This window comes from Podarcis gaigeae (genome assembly GCF_964106915.1).
Source record: "Podarcis gaigeae genome assembly, chromosome: 7".
Classification (NCBI taxonomy): Eukaryota; Metazoa; Chordata; class Lepidosauria; order Squamata; family Lacertidae; genus Podarcis; species Podarcis gaigeae.
The window spans coordinates 4,280,610-4,300,685 of NC_139683.1; the positions used below are offsets into that span (position 1 = coordinate 4,280,610).

General features: G+C 44.8%; 1 protein-coding gene across 3 annotated transcripts in view; it reads right to left on the reverse strand.

Annotated features, from left to right (window-relative positions):
* The window catches only part of ADGRB1 (adhesion G protein-coupled receptor B1), a 394,945-nt gene that overhangs the window by 11,194 nt on the left and 363,675 nt on the right, over positions 1 to 20,076 (reverse strand). For 2 of the 3 annotated variants that reach the window (XM_083748971.1, XM_083748973.1), the window contains exons 27-31: positions 19,723 to 19,818; positions 16,472 to 16,526; positions 6,626 to 7,347; positions 4,128 to 4,163; positions 1,564 to 1,668 (exon numbers count right to left, since the gene is read on the reverse strand). In XM_083748971.1, the coding sequence (XP_083605097.1) occupies positions 1,564 to 1,668; positions 4,128 to 4,163; positions 6,626 to 7,347; positions 16,472 to 16,526; positions 19,723 to 19,818 (1,014 nt within the window). The remainder of the gene's footprint in view (positions 1 to 1,563; positions 1,669 to 4,127; positions 4,164 to 6,625; positions 7,348 to 16,471; positions 16,527 to 19,722; positions 19,819 to 20,076) is intronic. The other variant, XM_083748972.1, reaches the window with a different exon arrangement.

The window sequence follows — 20,076 nt, forward strand, 5'->3', positions numbered from 1 at the left end:
TCCAGAGCATTTCCCCTTTAAAAACATAGTGCTTGGTGGGGAAAAGGAAACATGCAGAACTGGAGAGGAAGCTGCAAAAGGAACCATAAAATCCTGGCAAGCAGTGTTGCATTACGGGCCTCTGTAGGAACACAGAAAACTGCCTTCTACTGAGTCAGACCTTTGGGTCCATCAAGCTCATATTGTGTACTCTGACTGGCAGAAGCTCTCCAGGATTTCAGACAATGGTCTCTCCCAGCTACACCTGGAGATGCTATACCTGGAGATGCTACACCTCCAGGTATACCTGGATCTTCATGCATTGCAAGGGTTGAATTAGATCACCCTTAGGGTCCTTTCCAATTCTACAATTCTATGAATCTGTGCTTGTATGCCAGAGATTGAATGGGGGTCATTCTGCCTACAGAAGAGGTGTTCTGTCACTGCACTACGGTTCTTCTTAATTTCTAAAGGCAGCATGGGGAGAATCATTCTTGAGATTATACTCTAGTTATTTTATTTATTAAATTTATTACTCACTTTTTTGCCATGGCAACTCAAAGAGACTTACAATATTTTAAGCGAGCAAACACATACATGCATTAAAACCAGCTTTAAAAACAACCTAAGACAATTGGGTTTGTTTTGGGTTTGTTTTTTAAAAAAACCTACATTAAAACATCCCGTCCATGAAAACAAAAATGCTGTAGATAATTCAGAGCCAAAGCCCTGGTGAAAAATAAATGTTTTTGTTGAACTAGAAGCTGGTATTGACTTCTGATTCATCCTGCCTTAATTAATCCAGAATAAATGAAGATGATCATGGTAAAAAACCAGGATGTATCTGCAAGAAGTGATTCTTCATGCAGAACCTCTCAAATCTCCCCTGCTGCTTCGCTCAGTCAGGGAAAATTATTATTATTTTGCACAGGTGTAGCACAAAGTATGAGATAATGTTACTCTTGAGCTTAGTCCTGCATCTGTGTGGGCTACTAAAGCACAGGAAGCGCTGAAGGCCAGGCACTTTGCTTGGGGGCCAGATAATTATTTCTGCCCCCCCTTGAGGTTTAACAGGTGGGCGGAGCCTGAGATTTAGGAATGATGCCATCATCCAAGGTCAATAGCATTGGGACAGTAGAATGCAGCTTTTGAAAATAGGCAGGCTGAAGTTTCTCAAGAAAGAACTTCCAGCTGAACAGTTTATGGGGAAAATTTATGGGCTGGGGATCATCCATCATTTGGCAAAAATCCGCCTGGACACCATTTTGGCCAGCGATTCCCAGACATGTCCAGGAAAACCAGGACGTATGGCAGCCCTTATCTAGAAGACACAGGAGCAGGGAGTCAGAGAAAAACTGAAGTCATTTAAGCTTTTCTCCAGTCAAATGAAGAAGAAAACTTATTGAAAACAGATTTTCAAACTGCAAATATCCTCACATGGGTGGGGCAGATTAAAGGCAGAGGGGTTTTGCCCACAGGTGCAAAATTATGGTTTTTGGAATTTCCCAGATCCTTTGTTTGCAGACCCCCAAATAAATTAGGTCCCCAAGGATGGAGTTTTCAGGAAACTGGGCCAGAACTCACCTTGCTGTCTGCTGTTGGAGACTCCTTCTCTTTTTCTGCATGCTGCAGCTTTCGGTTCAAGTCCTGGAACATGTCTTGGTGACGTTTTCTCGTGTGCATGATTTTCTGCAACGGACGAGAAACAGGTCAGGATATCCCAGGTCCATCAAAGCCTCAGGCAGGAATTGTGAGATCAATTAAACCTAATTAGGAATGGGTGAATCTGCCCCAGTTTCTCATTGTTCTAGTCCTCATTTCTCCACATTTCCATATCACTTCATTATATCACATTATATATATATATGACAAAAATTATTCAGTGTTTTAGTGCAAGTCTTTCTTAATATAGTTATTTTTGGGTGCATTTTTCCCTAATATAAATTTACTGACTTACACTTATAAACTGCTTGGTTATTATAAAACTTCTAAGCGGTTTACAGTTCTTAAAAACATGTTAAGATGATCAATAAAAAGGCTAAAAAGAGGTATCTAAAACATTTGTAACATAATTAAATGAGCTTTTAAAGAAATAAAAAAAGATAACTAAACTCAACAGAAAGCAAAAGGGTTAATACACATGCCGGCCTGCTACATTTGTGGATAGGGTCGCCAAACAAAAAACATTTTAAGCAAGCACCACAAAGAGAACAGAAAAGGCGTTTGCCTGGTGTATCAATAGGCAGAGAGTTCCAAAGTGTGTGTTCTACCATAGCAAAAGATTGATTTCTTACAAGTGTGGAATGAGTATTATGTGGCACCTGGAACAGTGTAATTTGTGTATGCTATTTTCTCAAATGCATGGACTTTGATGCATACTAGATCCTAGTGTGAGCATTTGCATGTCGAGACCCCGAAGGCACCCCCTTGTTGATGAATAAGACACAAGGATACAGATATTAGGTTAATGGTTATTGGGCAAATTTAGGCCACGACTTTATTGGTTACAGAATGTGAGCCGTATTGGCTTAGGCATTGGAATTGACCCAAATATATCTGACTGCTGCCTGTCATGCAGGGAGTCCTGTAAGGGTCAACCACTGGTAGGGGGAGCCCCATCAATGCAAACCAATTCAAGCTCCCCCTGGGTTCCTGACGGGGTTGTGGCATGGCCCTAGCTCCACCTCAGGCTTTGGACAAGATCCACACCCCTGGATTTCTTTAAGAGAATACCTCCCCACACCTCCCCTCCCCCATCATAAGATCAACCAACGTCTAACCGCCAAACCTTACAAAGTTGTGATGATTGCTACGAGGTAGCCGAAAACCAAATGGCCCATGCCAATTTGCCAAGTGGAAAAATTCCTACCAGGCCCCTCAACGGTGACCAACCAAGGTCCCTAAGAAGGCCAATGTCAAAACCTGAAAATGGGGAATGTGGGCGGGAGATTGAGGAAGCGAGCCAAGAGAAGTTCTCTGGCTTGAGCTTAAGTTTAAATGGGGTTGGTAACCTCCGGGTGATGCAGGTCCACTGCAACTCCGCCACAACTCCTCCCCACTGGGAAGTGGAGTGCATTTCTGAACACACTGGAACTCCACTGCAAAATTCAGAGACGTGTAAATTGTTTTGGAAACTGCCAATTAGGTAGGTTTGCCTTTAAACGTGAACCAGATTGAATTTCTCCCCCATCTCTAGCCCTAGCCAAGTAAAAATGCAGGACTGAAAACCCCCCAAATGGCCCAATGAGCACTGAGAATGATCATTGCTCTCAGAATGCAGGGTGTCCATTTGCAGGGGGTTTCCATTTGGTGGGATCACCCCTTTTTGTACTTTTGCAAACCTTGGGGTTCCCCAAGCCTCTTAATACCATCCTCATGAGAGTGGATGGTCCAGTTTGGGTTACATAAGGAGAATGAGGTTGCTGTTCGTATATAGGATTTTTCGTCCAAAGAGAACCACTTCATTCTTTCAGTTTATGCTATTCCTACTCAGAGAGGTGCCCTTTGCAACACTCTGGGCTACAGTTGCTGGACATTTGCTCCGATGCCTGGCTACCAGAAATTCTCTGTGCACTGCCCATGGATGAAATTAGGCATACATTTGCATCGCTGTACATTCCAGTGGAGAAAATTACCCCTTGTTATGGGGAATACGCAGTGCTTTTTTTCCTAGAAAAAAGAGGTGCCAGAACTCACTATGAATGCCTCCCTCATTCTTTTATAATGGCAATGGCGCCCACCTGAGAGGTGCTGGAACTGAGTTCCAGGGAGTTCTGGCTGAAGAAAATAGCCCCGAATATGACACAAACTGATTCATGGGTTCTCGGGACTCAGGCAATGACTCCAGACATTTTTGGTGTTAGGACAATCAATTTGGTATACAGTCATACCTCGGGTTGCGAACGGGTTTTGCCTCTCCGTGCATGCACAGATGCGCAAAATGATGTCACGTGCATGAGTAGAAGCCGTGAATTACAACCCGCAGATGCACAGACGTGGGTTGCATTCCGTTCAGGTTGCGAACGGGGCTCCAGGACGGATCCTGTTCGCAACCAGAGGTACCACTGTATATGAAACTAAATTCAATGGGGATGATAAGATTCATTCATACCCTGACCTGTCCATTATGTAAATAGGGAAATACTCACCTCAAAATCTAGCTCTGCATACCGGGATTTCCGTCTCTGGGAATTGAAAGAGAAAGACAGATTAGCAGTAGGGTGATACCACCCCAATGAAATTGACATATTTTTTTTTTGGCCATCAATTTTTTTGGGGGGGCCATATTTCTCCTGGAGAAAGCACCATGCAAAGAGGCACTTTGTGTACACAATTTGCAGCAATGGCCGCAATCGTGGCAGCCATGCGGAGTCTCATCTGTCTGTGTGCATGTTCAGTCGCACTGGACAGAGGTGACACATTCCCTGGTCCAGGGGTGGTCCTACCATTTGGCAAAGTGAGGCAATGGCCTCAGGTGCTGGATGAACCCCCTAGCCATTCTCCTCTGCTGAAAAAACAGAGCTGTATGTGTGCTCTGCCACACTAGCCTGCTGCTCAGAGGAGCAGTGGAGGACACGATTCCATCACTAATAATTTGGGATCAGTTAACAATCTGGGATCTGGACCACTTTACCGACGAGATCACCTGACCCCATATCAACTGCTTTGATCTGGCACAGTTACAGGGGCTACATAATGTGAATTTCACATTTTAGTGTGGCAGAACTACACTTGGGAACTCTCTACCTTTTGATATCAGGCAGGCTGTATGCTTTAAAAAAACATTTTTGTCTAGATAATCCTACTCAGTTGTTTAGAAAGTTGGAGCAACTTTTAACCTGTTTTATGAAAACCATCCCTCTCTCTGATTAGTTTTATACAGGCCAGTTTGCATTTCTTAGTGCAGAAAGTATTGATCTGATGTGTAGAGATATTTCCTATTCTACTTAGTTCAAGAAGGTTCTGGAAGCTTCTCTGTGTGAAAGGAACAAGCAGAAACTTCATGATGTTTGGGTTATTCCTTCAGAGAAGCTGAGTACAGCTGGCTTAAAGTGGTCCTGTTATCTCTTCTGTCAAGGTCATGCTGACTATAATAGTGAGGCCAGAAGGAGCCTGGGTTTCATTTTCTCTCTTTCTATCTCTTTTCCAGCTGGTGTGGTGTTCTGTATATAGTGTTCAGTTTTAGACTTATTATAAGTTATTGTGTTTTTTATAATGTATTTTTATTAAAGATATTCTTGGTTTACAAAAGTATATGCAATCTCCCTCCCCCTCAGTAACATTTTTTACAGATCAGTTTCATTTCTTGAGACATTAGGAAGAAAAGGGGGAAAGATGAGTGGGGATGAGGTTGGGTGGCGATGTTTCTGTTTTACTTAATATATGTGAGGTTTTGTGTCAGCGTTGCTTGTGTAGGTTCTTTGCTGTTCACTTGTGTTCCTTCAGTGGTGAGAGAGGTTGGGGCTGGCCTGGGGTGTGGTTATTCATTTGTGGTTGGCTGTGGTGGTCTTTGTTTTCATGTGTGAGTGGGGTGGGTGGGTGTTTTGGATCAGGTTAGCCATATTGATCTGTATGCTGTTGGTTGATTTTTGTCATTGTCTTGTTGGGCTGTGTATGTGATAAAGTGGAGCCACACCAGGGTGAAGGCTTCTTCTTCTATTTGTCCCCGTGTCAGTTTCAGTTTATTGGTTAATTTTTCTAGTAAGGCTGTTTCCCATACTATTTGGTACCATTGGTCCAGGCTTACTCCTGACAGGTCTCTCCAGTTATAAGTTATTGTTAAGTCTGCTGCAACTGGATTTCTTATGGACAGGGCCAATCTTGAATGTATTGGATTTTTGACCATTCTGCTCATATGCCTTCAGTAGCAGTAAAGCTCTGCTGGATGAAATGCCTCTGGTCTATTTTTGGGAAACCCTGCAACCTGTGTAAGTTTTTACTCTGCTAACTATACATTGGAATCTACTCTGAATAATAATAATAATAATAATAATAATAATAATAATAATAATTTATTATTTATACCCCGCCCATCTGGCTGGTTACCCCCAGCCACTCTGGGCGGCTTCCAACAAAACACTAAAATACAATAACCTATTAAACATTAAAAGCTTCCCTAAACAGGGCTGCCTTTAGATGTCTTCTAAAAGTTTGGTAGTTATTTTTCTATTTGACATCTAGTAGGAGGGCGTTCCACAGGGCGGGTGCCACTACCGAGAAGGCCCTCTGCCTGGTTCCCTGTAACTTGGCTTCTCGCAGCAAGGGAACCATCAGAAGGCCCTCGGCGCTGGACCGAGCAGAACGATGGAGGTGGAGACGCTCCTTCAGGTATACTGGACGGAGGCTGTTTAGGGCTTTAAAGGTCAGCACCAACACTTTGAATTGTGCTCAGAAACGTACTGGGAGCCAGTGGATCAATATTGAGCAGACCTTCAGTGACAATATACCTCTGTTATCTCCCCCCAACCAGTCAATTTAACCCCCTATTGTATCAATACGACTGGTTCTTTTTCAAGTTCTTGGGGACAGCTTGGTCTTCTTCAGCCAAGGGACCCGAGGTCCTTTCCAACCGGAGATGCCAAGGAACCTACGATGTTCTCCGTGCAAAATGTGTGCAATATCACGTAGCTACCACCCAGCCACATACCTCAAGGGAGCTCATGGAAAGGGTGGAAACCGTCTCACTCTTGGACACCATGCCAGAGTTGCCAGACTCGCCCGTGTCACACAAGCTGTTTGGCATCTGTGAGTCACCAGACTTGTTAACCATCGGAGGTGACAGCTGGTGTTGCTGCTGCTGCTGCTGCTGCTGCTGCAACATTGGCGAAGCCTGAGCCTCCCCACAGCCCATGACCACAGGCTCCCTTGGAGGGCTCTTGACAACGAAACCTGGGTCAGTGGCCATACTGAGGTGGATGAGCCTCGTCTGGGGCATCTGGTCAATGTTGATGCTGTATTTCGTATCGTCTTTGGGGGGCGGCGGAGGCGGCGGAGGCTTCGGCCTCAAGGTGGCGGTGTTGGAGGGCAGGATGACGTAGCTGGTGTCTATGGCTTGGTCCTGCGCCCGAGAGAGCTCTGAGTCCAGCTTCTTGAAGATGTCCCCGTCGCAGATGTAGATGGACTTGGGAGGCTGGCTCTTGTCCTTCTTCAGAGTGAGGGTGTGATTGCTGAAGTCGTTGAGGTTGATGGCGCCCAGGTAGTGCGGGGAGCCTTGGAGGTGCATCTTGGAGACGTTGGCTGGAAGACTGTTGAAGTTGGATGATCCCTTCTGGTGGTTCAGCTTCAGCTTCTCCTCGTCCTGCAGGGACGGGCGTTTCAGAGTCCCCGTGATGGTCATGGTGCGGCAAGTGCTGATGTCTTTGTTTAGCACTAATGGGTCGGCGAAAGAGGCAAAGCATCAGTAACCAATGGAACTGGACGTGTCTTGCTACACAACAAAAATGACTCTCACCATCACCTCACCACCCAGGGATGTCCCAACCCATCTCCAGAACACAGGCTCCTAAAGGGATTTTTTATTTTATCATCATCATCATCATCATTATTTATTAAATTAGTATACCGCCCTATACTCGCAGGTCTCAGGGCAGTTACAACATAAAATCTCAATATAAAAACACAACATACATAACCAAAATAGGAACAAAAACAAGTCAATAACCGCCCCCCTGCAACACATTTTAAAGGGGAATTAGAGTTTCACTTGTTTCATTCTTGTTCTAGATTTAGTGGCTCCGCTTTCAACAGCTACTGAATGATTTTTTTGTCTCCCATTCATTCATTCATTATGTGAAGACAATGGATGAAGAAATGAATGGCCTGTTTCTAATTTGCCTGGTTATGTTTAAAATTAATCCACAAGCTTCTCGGACTGGATTATACATGTCAGTAAATAAATAAATATGATTTATATGTCCTCTAGAGATCCCCTATTTAATTCACTGTGTTTGATTCATGATGCAAACATTGTATTTCTGCTGGTAAGGGTATATAACCTAGTTACCCATATTGGTTTAAAACGTTTTATTGATTTTATCCTTGACCTTGGTGCCATGCAGACAGGACACCTTTGCTCAGACTCCTTGGCCCCGGTTCCCAGTTTGCTACTGGGCCAAGTTCAGCATGTTACTACTAGCATATAAAGCCCTTAACAACTTGGGATCAGTTTACCCATGAGATCACCTTTCCCCAATTATGCTTGATTGATGGCTTCAGTCTGCAGAACTAGCACTCTTACATGTGCCAAATAAAGCTCATTCTGCATTTGTAAGAACTCAAACTTTTAGTGTTGCAGCATCTACACTTTGGAACTCCCTGCCTCTTGATTTCTTTTTGGAGCCTGCTAAACTCATTTTTGTTTAGACATGTCTACCCAGATATCCAAAATGCTGATGTCTGTTTTAAATTCCTTTGAGTTTATTGCTGATTTTATTTTTTCCCCTGAATGCTTAAGATTGTTGTTATTGACTGTTTTTACTGAAAAATTTATTGTTTTATTCTTATTGTAACTGCTTTGATTTTTCTTTTTTTAAAAAACAATCAAGTAATGTATACATAAAGTAAATAATAAAGTGTATTTTTGTCCCTTCCCTATTTGAGAGATTAGATACAGAATATCTTCTGGATGCTTTCAGACCAAAAGAGCAGCTTCAGTGCTTATAAGAAAAGAGCCAAATTCTGAATGAGATGGAGAACATCACATGCAAACACACATATGCATCACAGATATAAGTAAACGATATATTGCTATTGCTCAGCCAACTCTCAGCTGCAAGGAAAAAGAGGGTTAAGAAGTCATGGTTGGCTTCTATGATACACCCCAGAGTCATGGAACCAAATACTTACCCAGCATATCAGCAGAACAGCTGCTTTACCTATTCCTCCCTGAAGAACAGGGGAAAATAAAAGACCAACAAATATGGGCTTGGGGGCTTCATTCAAACAATTCCTGACTAAGGGCTGGAGCGTTTTGTTGTTGCTGGGTGGTTGTAAAACACAACAGCAGGTTGTTGGGATTTAATTGGTCTGCTGTGGGACCTTGAGCTTGCTAAGCCAGCAAAATTCAAGGGCAAGCCAGCAGAAACAATGACCCAAGCCTTTGTGAGATGGGCTTCCTTGCCTGGCAGCCATTAGATGATGTGGACTACAACTCTGATTCTAAATGTGGGCGCCAGCTTGGGGAAGGCTGGTTGGCCTAAGACATCTGGACATCCTGGGGGGCGGCAAACCCAATTGGGTAAGAGAACTGTGGTACTCAAACGTGACAACTGGGGGAGGAATTATGATATCTAATGGACATGGGAATGAATTTCCCAGATCTCGGATCTTAGATGAAGATCATGTGGGGGTGACTGAACTCTCTGGAGTTTTCTATGAAACAGTAGACGTCTTGCAAGGAAAGATGGAGGCATTTAGCTGTTTTTCCAAGTATCACTCATGCATTTAGACAACTCAAGGGATGCTTCCCAGGATATGCGTTTGTGTGTGTGTCACAGTGCTTGCTTTCCTCTTCCCTCCACATTTACCTTTCCTTTTGTGCCATGTCTCTTAGGTTGTGAGGGCCTGCCTAATCTTTCAACATCTCTGCAGTGCTTAGAAAACATCCGCTGCTTGTTTAAAATATTATAGAACAGTTGCTCTGGAGAGTTAGGGGTGTAAAATGGAGCAAGGGCCGTCCTTCCGTTTGTTGGATGCCTTTGATTTTGTTAAGGTTAAGATTGTCGGCGCTGGGAGAGATCAGAAGGATAAAAAGAGACACACAGAGAGAGGAAATAAATGAAGACAGGGAGGGAAAAGAAGCCGGGAAGAGGGAGAGGTGAGAAGACGTCAGCAGAGAGAGAAGCGTCATGTTTGATCGAAGGGCGTCATATGGAGATGCCAAAAGGAAAAGCAATAGGAGAATCTGCCTGCGGGCATGTTGGCACTGGGATAATTTGTGGGAGCTCACACTCCCTTTTGAAACCTTGAAGCTGAAGAGAGAAGGCGATAAATAGTCCCCTGTTTGAAACAGGAGCGATGGGCTGCAGCTCACTCTCCAGCAACCTGGCTCTTGTCGATGGGCACGGACTCTGTTCACCAGCAAGGACACTCATTTGCAACACAATCTAGCAGGGCGAGGATAGCAAGAGTCTGACGCGCCATGGAGCGAATCTGGTGTTGGCGCTCCACCAGGAGGACAGCCTCCCTGGTCCTGAATGGGGTAACTGTGCCCATGAAGGACCAGGTGCACAGCCTGGGAGTCATTTTGGACTTACAGCTGTTCATGGAAGCGCAGGTCAATTCTGTGTCCAGGGCAGCTGTTTACCTGCTCCATCTGGTACGCAGACTGAGACCCCCCTTGCCCGCAGACTGCCTCACCAGAGTGGTGCATGCTCTGGTTTTCTCCCGCTTGGACTACTGCAATGCCCTCTATGTGGGGCTACCTTTGAAGGTGACCCGGAAACTACAACTAATCCAGAATGTGGCAGCTAGACTGGGGACTGGGAGCGGCCGCTGAGACCACATAACACCGGTCTTGAAAGACCTACATTGGCTCCCTGTCTTTCCTAAGAGCATGGCTCTTTTATATATATATATACATGTCTCTCCTGTATTGGTCTCTGAAGCTACAGAAGGAGCTGTAACACTCTAATGCTTTGACTTCACTCCAAAAGGTGCACTCTTCCTGGCAAGGCAGACGGATGCATTATATGCATCGAAAATGTGTGTTTTTGCATATAATTATTTGGGATTCAAAAGAAAAGAAAAGAAAGACACAAAAATGTATTGGAGCTAGGCAAGGACTCACTGCAAGAGGCAGCCTGAAGTCGGGGGCGGGGGGACCTTATTCAGGTCGAATCTCCCAGAATCCATATATAAATCCAACTAAGATGATTTCTTCTTCCATCTCTAGTTTCAAATCCCAGCAGGGAAGCTTGGACTACTGCAATACACTCTACGTGGGGCTACCTTTGAAGGTGACCCAGGAACCACAACTAATCCAGAATACGGCAGCTAGACTGGTGACTGGGAGTGGCCCCCGAGACCATATAACACCGGTCTTGAAAGACCTACACTGGCTCTCAGTACGTTTCTGAGCACAATTCAAAGTGTTGGTGCTGACCTTTAAAGCCCTAACCAGCTTCGGTCCAGTATATCTGAAGGAGTGTCTCCACCCCCATCGTTTTGCCCGGACACTGAGGTCCAGCGCCGAGGGCCTTCTGGTGGTTCCCTCACTGTGAGAAGCCAAGTTACAGGGAACCAGGAAGAGGGCCTTCTCAGTAGTGGCACCCGCCCTTCAGATGTCAAAGAGAAAAACAACTACCAGACTTTTAGAAGATATCTGAAGGCAGCCCTGTTTAGGGAAGCTTTTAATGTTTAATAGACTATTGCATTTTAATATTCTGTTGGAAGCCACCCAGAGTGGCTGGGGAAACCCAGCAGATGGGAGGGGTATAAATAATAAATTATTTATTATCTTGATAAGAAGCTAGACAACAAATAAAAAGGGAAAATGAGATGAGGGGATGGGCAGATAGACAGGATGGGAAAGGATTGATTAAGTTTGTGCATGGAAATGGATGAATGGAAGGCAGAGATGAAAGAAACAATGAGAGAAATAGCTCCACACGTTGCATTTTAACATTGCCTAGTGTTTTGTGTGTTCCCATAAATTTATACTGTATGGAGTCAGGAAACAGGTGCAAATCTGTCCTCTCACCCAGGAGATGGGACTGCCTCCATCTCCTCCGCATCAGGTAAGAGCACACCTGTTGGCAAACAAGAATCGGCTACAAGAAAGAGCATGATATAAACAGACAGAAAAAGAGAAGCCTGGAAAGGAAGGGGGAAAAAACAAATCCAAGAAGGAAAATACAGAAAATGATCATAGAGGTGCAGACAGCAATTAATTCTCAGCCTTAAGAAGAGATCCTGGTTTGGAAGATTGGAATTCTACACAGGGTCGAAGGCAGCTGGGGTTGTCCAGGATCTTTAAGGAAATCCCAAGAAGTGTCAAAGGTGTTTTTTTAAGGTTTTATTTTACCCCTTCCCCTGGTGATTCAGGGATGCAGGAGGAGAGCAGAGCATTTAAGGGCGGGTTGAGGCAGCACAGGGCATTCTTGAGAGAGTTCTCAGTTGCAACGGATGCAGCGCCGGGTCTATTTAAGCAGGGTGAGGGGTGGGAAAAGGTTGGAGACCCAGGCAAGTCTGCAGGGCTGGGGAGATCAATTCCCAAAGGATGTGGGTAAGAGCAAGGGAGAAGCGGAGGAGACAGAGGATGCTGGAGGAATAAGCTCACCCATCACCTCTCCCAGAACAGGGAAGGTCTAGAGGAAGAAATGCAATATGAGAGGATCCTGAAAATCACTAAATGTCCTCATTTAAACATCCAGTTCTTATATGGTTAGGGTTATCAGGAGTGGATTTTCTGGCACAATGATCAGGTCTCATGAACTGCTTTGGAACTCCCTGCCTATTGATATCAGGCACTTGACTTCATTTTATTCTTTTTGATGCCTGCTAAATGCATATTTATTTACACAAGCCTATCCAGATGTTTGGAAATTTGATGTGAGTTTTAGCCTGTTTGTAGCCTATTGGTTTTTAAACTTTTCAAACGTCTTAAATCAGTGATTCCCAATTTGCTGACTAGTGTGGATCCCCTATTTTTTTTCCAAAAGCAAAGCCACAGACTCCCTACTTTGGAAAATTTTGATATCTGTTATGGTGGTTTTTGTTATGTGAATGGTGCTACAGACCCCCTGGGTAGGTTAAAAGCAGATCCCCTTTTAAAAATCATTGTTATTTTTCCTTATTGGTAATTTTATTGTTATCTTTTTTAAAAACCATGTTGAGGGTCCCTCCCTTTTTTTTACAATCAAGCAGTGTAAAAATTTTATGAAAAAGAAAGAAAGAAAGAAAGAAAGAAAGAAAGAAAGAAAGAAAGAAAGAAATTGGAGCCCAGATCAGGACTCGTCACTGCCTGCTTGAACCCATTTTCTGAAATGTTTTCCACCATTGAACTGCAATTGGGGAAGATGGTAAAAGTGCCCACACAATGATGAAACTGCTGTACCCAAATCCACTATGCCCCAACAAAAAGCCAGTTCATGTGGATGTTATCATGCATCAAAAATGGTTGTGGGAACCAGTGTTGGGAGTGCAATGCTTAATGTCACTCCAACAGGATAATAATAATAATAATAATAATAATAATAATAATAATAATAATGTCATTATAGGAACAACTGTTTAGAAACTGGTGCCGGAGTTTTGGTTTTCCTCTTCCCTCCCTGTTCCTTTTCCCTCTTATATCGTGGTTTTTTGTTTTTTGCTTCTTTTAGATTGTAAAACTGCAGGATAGGCTCCGTCTTGTTTTGAACAATCAAGCCACCCTGGAAGCCTTTTTGACTGAATAGCAGGGAGAAACTAAATAAATAAAGATCTGCCAAATAATAATAATAATAGACCTGCCAAGGGCCGACCTAACTGTGATAAATAAAGGCAGTCATTTTCATTCAAGTATAAAGTGAGTCATATATATATAGAAAAAAACACACACCAACCGCTACTTACATGCACAATCACACCACCACCCTGCACAAATAAACTCCGTAGCCAAGACTCTCATCTCCAGAACCAAACGCCTGGCTGACAAAGACCACTTGACAACTGAGTTACAGAATCTCTCAAATGTGTTAATTGCCAATGGATACCAGCAAAACAGGATTACGAAGCTAATCCAAAAGGAAACACCCCCCAAAAACCAAGACACAGAAGAAAACAATGGCATGGCCCTCCTTCCTTATATCAAGGGCACTACAGATAAAATTAGCAAAATCCTCCATAAACACAATATCAAAACAGCCTTTTGCACCAACCAAAAAATAGCCAATATCCTCAGAAACCCCAAGGATAAAATCCAGTTGGAAAACCAAGGGATCTATGAAATACCCTGCAAAGTCTGCCCAGCCACGTACATTGGACAAACAAACAGACGAATAAATGCACGTATCGCAGAACACAAGAATGCCGTCAAAAAAGAAGAAAAAACTTCCTCTCTTTTCCAACACATGAAAGAAACAGGACACGAAATTAATTTTGCAGATTCCAAATTGCTCTTTAACACGGAACATCACCACAAGAGAATAATCATGGAAGCCATCGAGATAGAGAAACACCCTCACAACATGAACAAGCGTGACGACACATCCCGCTTGCCAGACATCTGGAAATTAGCCCTCCCCACAAAAACTGACACCAGATCCAGAGGCACACAGAACGCCAACACCAATCAACCACACCAGACCCAAACCCAGACCCTCTCCACAGATGAATTACTGACACCATCCAGTAGCCAATCCATGGTGGCACCTCCGGATGCTGCACCCCCCTGCAATCCCTACACAGATCTGGCTGACACAAGCCACAAAACCACAGCTCGCCCCTATACACGAAGCCAAGCCAAAGCACAACTAAGTGCAATACAGCCATCTTCTCAGGAAAACTCTTCACAAAGTTCAAGAGGTCAAGACACAAAGACTTTAGCAACTAATCCACACCTAATGACCCACCTAAGTGGTACTCAGGATATCACTCAAGAAATCACTCAAGGTATCTCTCAAGTAATTAAGGAACAAAAGAAGAAAAGGCACACTAGCCTGGGAACTTCCTCTCTGCCCAGAACATTGGAGGCTAGACACCACACCCCCTCTACAGTATTTATAGGAACTCAAACATTGAGATCCCGCTCTGTTCCAGTAACAAGAAGCCGAAAGCACCAGCCTGAAGATGACGAGTGAGACCTCGTCGAAACGTCGCCTAGACACCCCAACTTTTACACGGGAAGACACCCGAGGACACCAAAACCTGCATATATATATATATATATATGCAGGTTTTGGTGTCCTCGGGTGTCTTCCCGTGTAAAAGTTGGGGTGTCTAGGCGACGTTTCGACGAGGTCTCACTCGTCATCTTCATCGGACTTCTAGTTTCTCGTAGGTTCTTGTCAGCTGGAAGGTTTCCTCCCCGTAGAGGTAAGATATTTGCTTTTTTGAAGATGACGAGTGAGACCTCGTCGAAACGTCGCCTAGACACCCCAACTTTTACACGGGAAGACACCCGAGGACACCAAAACCTGCATTCCTGTACCCGTGAAAATCTACGAAAGCAAATATATATATATATATATATATATGAGAAGGGGCACAGAGGGGAGGGAACCTGAATCTTCTGCCCCTCCTCCCATGCCCCCTAACCTCCAGGCACTTTTCCCATTGGAAAGTGCTTGAAAGAACAGAGGGTTTCAGCTCCTCATCAATGCCAGAGTCCTTTTCGATGTAGGAAAGCCACTTCCACCCTTCAAAGGAGGTAGAGTAGAGCTTCATGGCCCCACCACGCACGTGGTGGCTGGAGCCCAGCCCCTGCACGATTGGGGGGATTGCCAGCCACGTCACCTCCTGGCTAGCCAATCGGCTGGCTCTGGGGGCGTGGCCTGCCCTATTTAAGGCAGGATGCGGCTAGGGATCTCTCTCTTTTGCCGCCCACCAGCTGTTCCTGCTTTCCCCACCTTCCTGCCCTATAAGGTTTTCATTTCTTGATTTTGCTATGGACCTCGGTTGGTCATCGTTGAGGGGCCTGGTAGGAATTTTTCCACGTGGCAAATTGGCACCAGCCACTTGGTTTTTCGCCTACCTCGTAGCAAATTGTCACAACTTTCTTGCTATTGGCGGTTAGGCATTGGTATTGCTCTGTAGATGGAAGAGGGGAGGTAATGCCATCACCTGCCCCGCATATTAAAGGGTAGTCTGATAAAGGATTCCAGGGGGGTGGCCCCGTCCGAAGCCTATGGAGGTGAGGGCCTAAGGCACACCCCCTAGCGGTGACTCCGCGGGAGTTCCTAGTTGATGTGCATCAGCAGGACTCCCCCTACTGGTGGTTAACCCTTCCCGGACTTCAAGTGGACGGGCTGGAGTCAGATATAGTTGGTTAGGACCAATGCCTAAGCCAATACCGCTCATCACCTGTAACCAATAAAGTTGTGGCCTTATTTAGCCCATTAACCTTAATAATTGTGTCATGTGTCATTATTTTCACTGGGGGGGGGGGGACTGGTCACACAATTAGACCCTCCCATGCCATCCTGGCTCTAGATGCGAATGGTGCAGTCATGGGATTAAGTCAGTCTGGCTTCCACCAATGTGTCCAATTTGGGCCTAGGCCTCTTCTTCCTCTATGTATGCCCCTTCCAAAAACCTGTCCCCATGGAGGTTGCTGTTGACCTCAGCCAAGCCCCAAGCATATAGGAAGGCAGTGGAGGAGAGTTAGCCTACAGGAGATGGGAGGAGGCTGGAGCTCTTGAGGGGCAGGAACGGCCGGGAGCAGCTCAGACACACAGACCAGACGCAATGCAATTTTTGACACAAACAGACAGCAAGGATATATATCACAAGAAAGAAAAGGAAATTAAGGTCAAGCTCAATCCCCAAACCAGGTCACTTGTTGATTTCTCACCTGTGATGTGCTCACCTGATCTACAAGCCATATCCACGTCTTTCTCGAAATCAGTCTGGAAGACAGAGAAAACAGGAGGGGGCGGTGGTCAACAAGGCAGAGGGGAGGGGGTGGTTATGGGGTGGCAGAGGAAAGAGGGCCTCAAATTCAGCATTTCTGGCCCATTTCCAGAACTAGCAAGCAAAGAGTCACAACAACGAGACCCTGGCGCGGACAAAAGGGGGGTTATTGAGAGGTGAAGGTGTTCAGGTGCCTTCAGACATGGGCAATATTGTCTTCCTGATTATAATTTGCCATTGTCCACTTCTGCCCCGTTGTCTAATGTTCCTTTCACACTGCAGCACCTCTGGCGTTATGGAACTGTGGCTTTTTGTCAATTCACTCCCACAGTTCGCTCCAGTCTTTGATGGGCGCAGATGATGGTCTGAATGCATAACCATAATCAGATTTTTCATTTAGATCTGTATCTGAAACCATTCCGAGCTATCAGCCTGGGCAACGGACAACTGAGTTAGGCGGGGAAGGTTTCGTTAAATCAGAAATGGCTCTTTGTTTCTTGAAACGCAACGTCGAACAAAAGGCAGATTTCGGTGTGTCTTGTGCAGGGTCAGACTTGCACACAAGTCTCCCAACTTTTGGCGATGTGAAACTTCTCCCAGGCCTTTGGCCAATTAAACAATCTGTTTTAAATGGTACGGGTTTCTGTTTGTTACTGTGGTATGTATTGTTGTGTTTTTATATTGTCAACCTTCCATTGATCCTTGGATGACGGGTAGTGTATAAATTTTAATAATAATAATAATAATAATAATAATAATAATAATAATAATTGTTACTGGTCTAAGTGAGCTGCAGTTTCTGGAATCATCTAACACAGAAATTAGCACTCAACATGCACTATATTCCATTAAGTTTCTGGAAGCGGCTTTTATGTCGCATGAAAGCTCAAATATAATATGGAAATTAAGAGTTAGAGAAATGTTGGGGAAATGGAGAAAAGCTGGGTGAATGCTGCCTTTGACAGGAATCAACATATTATAGGGATGAAGACAATTATGCCAGTCCTTCTTCACATCTGATCCTGTCTAATTTGCTTTCTTTTATGTGTGTGGGGAGGAAACTGGTAGCTGCTTGTGCATATTCTTGCGCATATCAGCAGGAGGAGAAAATTGCATGCCAAGACTCTTCTGCAAGCCAGTTGGCGGGTCAGAGACTCATTCAGATATGCAACAGATCGGAAAAAGCAGAATCTGAATCCAGATGCACATTCAATGCACATTCAGTACAAGCTAGTGATTGGAAAAAGGCCTGAGCAAAATGGAACAATGGTCTGACTCAGCACAAGACAACTTCTTACAAGTATGGATTCTCCTTATGAGGAACGGCTAAGGGAGCTGGGCATGTTTAGCCTGGAGAAGAGGAGGTGAAGGGGTGATATGATAGCCATGTTCAAATATATAAAAGGATGTCACATAGAGGAGGGAGAAAGGTTGTTTTCTGCTGCTCCAGAGAAACGGACACGGAGCAATGGATCCAAACTACAAGAAAGAAGATTCCACCTAAACATTAGGAAGAACTTCCTGACAGTGAGAGCTGTTCGACAGTGGAATTTGCTGCCAAGGAGTGTGGTGGAGTCTCCTTCTTTGGAGGTCTTTAAGCAGAGGCTTGACAACCATATGTCAGGAGTGCTCTGATGGTGTTTCCTGCTTGGCAGGGGGTTGGACTCGATGGCCCTTGGGGTCTCTTCCCAACTCTATGATTCTATGATTCTATGATCTTGTGGCTGTGCAAGAGCTAACTGGGCAGAAAAGTGGAATATTCTGTGGAAATCAAGAGACACCCCCCCCCAATGTCCTGCTAATTTATGAGACTAGAAAAGCTCCCCTTGTTTCATTCCTCTTTTTCATTAAATAATTCTTATTATTTAAAAAAAGAATCAAGGTGGTGTACAATGAAACTATAGAAGCCACCTAATAAATGACTAACGCAGAATCCAATTCATTCTCTAAAAACACTTGGTTGAAATACGTACATTTTCAGCAGGTGACATCAGGGTTATAGGTGCCTGTCTAATTCCCATAGGAACAGTGTCCCAAGTTACTGTTGCCACTACGCTAAAGTCCTAGGTTCGTCTAGAGACTTAAACTAATATGGGATTACTCTGGGACTGTTAGGAGAGTTCCTCCTGATGATCGCAAGTGATCTGGCCTGTGTGTACAAGGGACGAGGTGGTCTTTCAGATAACCTCATCCTAGGCCATTTAAAACTTTGGATACTACTAATAATAAAGGTAAAGGTAAAGGTACCCCTGCCCGTACGGGCCAGTCTTGACAGACTCTGGGGTTGTGCGCCCATCTCACTTAAGAGGCCAGGGGCCAGCGCTGTCCGGAGACACTTCCGGGTCACGTGGCCAGCATGACATCGCTGCTCTGGCGAGCCAGAGCCGCACACGGAAACGCCGTTTACCTTCCCGCTGGTAAGCGGTCCCTATTTATCTACTTGCACCCGGAGGTGCTTTCGAACTGCTAGGTTGGCAGGCGCTGGGACCGAGCAGCGGGAGCGCACCCCGCCGCAGGGATTCGAACCGCCGACCTTTCGATCGGCAAGTCCTAGGCGCTGAGGCTTTAACCCACAGCGCCACCTGCGTCCCATACTACTAATAATACCTGAAACCTAATTTAATATTGGACTGACAGCCGGTGTGAGGTTTTCTGCACAGCTGTGATGTTGTTTTAACCTTTCAAAATATAAAGCAGCTGGTAAATTTCCATAAATAAAATATATAAAGCATTATTTAATCATCTAACCTATGGGGAAACTTTGTGCAAGCGAATGGGGATGAATGGAAATAAACAGGCTGTCTGGAGCTGACCTCACAGATATGTGGTGTCAACATGGGACTCCATGACTTTGAAAGTGGCACCGCCCTTGTAATAATTATAATTATTATTATAATTATTTTATGATTTGCACTCTGCCCACTTGACTGTGTTGCCCCAGCCACCCTGCGTGGCTTTAGACAAATATAAAAGCATAATAAAACATCAAACATTTAAAACTTTGCCAAACTGGGCTGCCTTCAGATGTCTTCTAGAAGTTGCTGTTTAACTCCCTGACATCTGATGGGAGGGAATTCTGCAGTATGGGTACCACTACCAAGAACGCCCTCTGCCTGGTTTCCTGTAACTTCACTACCAAAAACTGCATTTTCCTCATTCCTTAACAGAGGAACAAGAGGCACTTTATCCTACCATGAGCTGAGCATGTCCGTTCTGAAACGACCCCCCAGAATCTCCATTTCCTTCTTCCTGGCGGTCCACCACTCGGCATTTCACAGCATCCTGCACCTGGGAAAATGCATGGCATGAGAGAGAATCGGATCAAAGTGCCAGAAGGAGCAAAAGAAAAGGAATGAGGAGCAGTAAGTCATTTCAGCACCAGGACAGAGGCACACCCAGCAGAATCTGCTTAGAGCGGCCCGATTGACTGGCCCATGGACCCCCGCCACCCGCTCAAGGACCCCCGCCACCCCCTCAGTCAGCTCACTATTGGAAAAATGCCCAGGAAGGCCACCACCTTCCCAAAACACCCTCTGGCTGTAAATC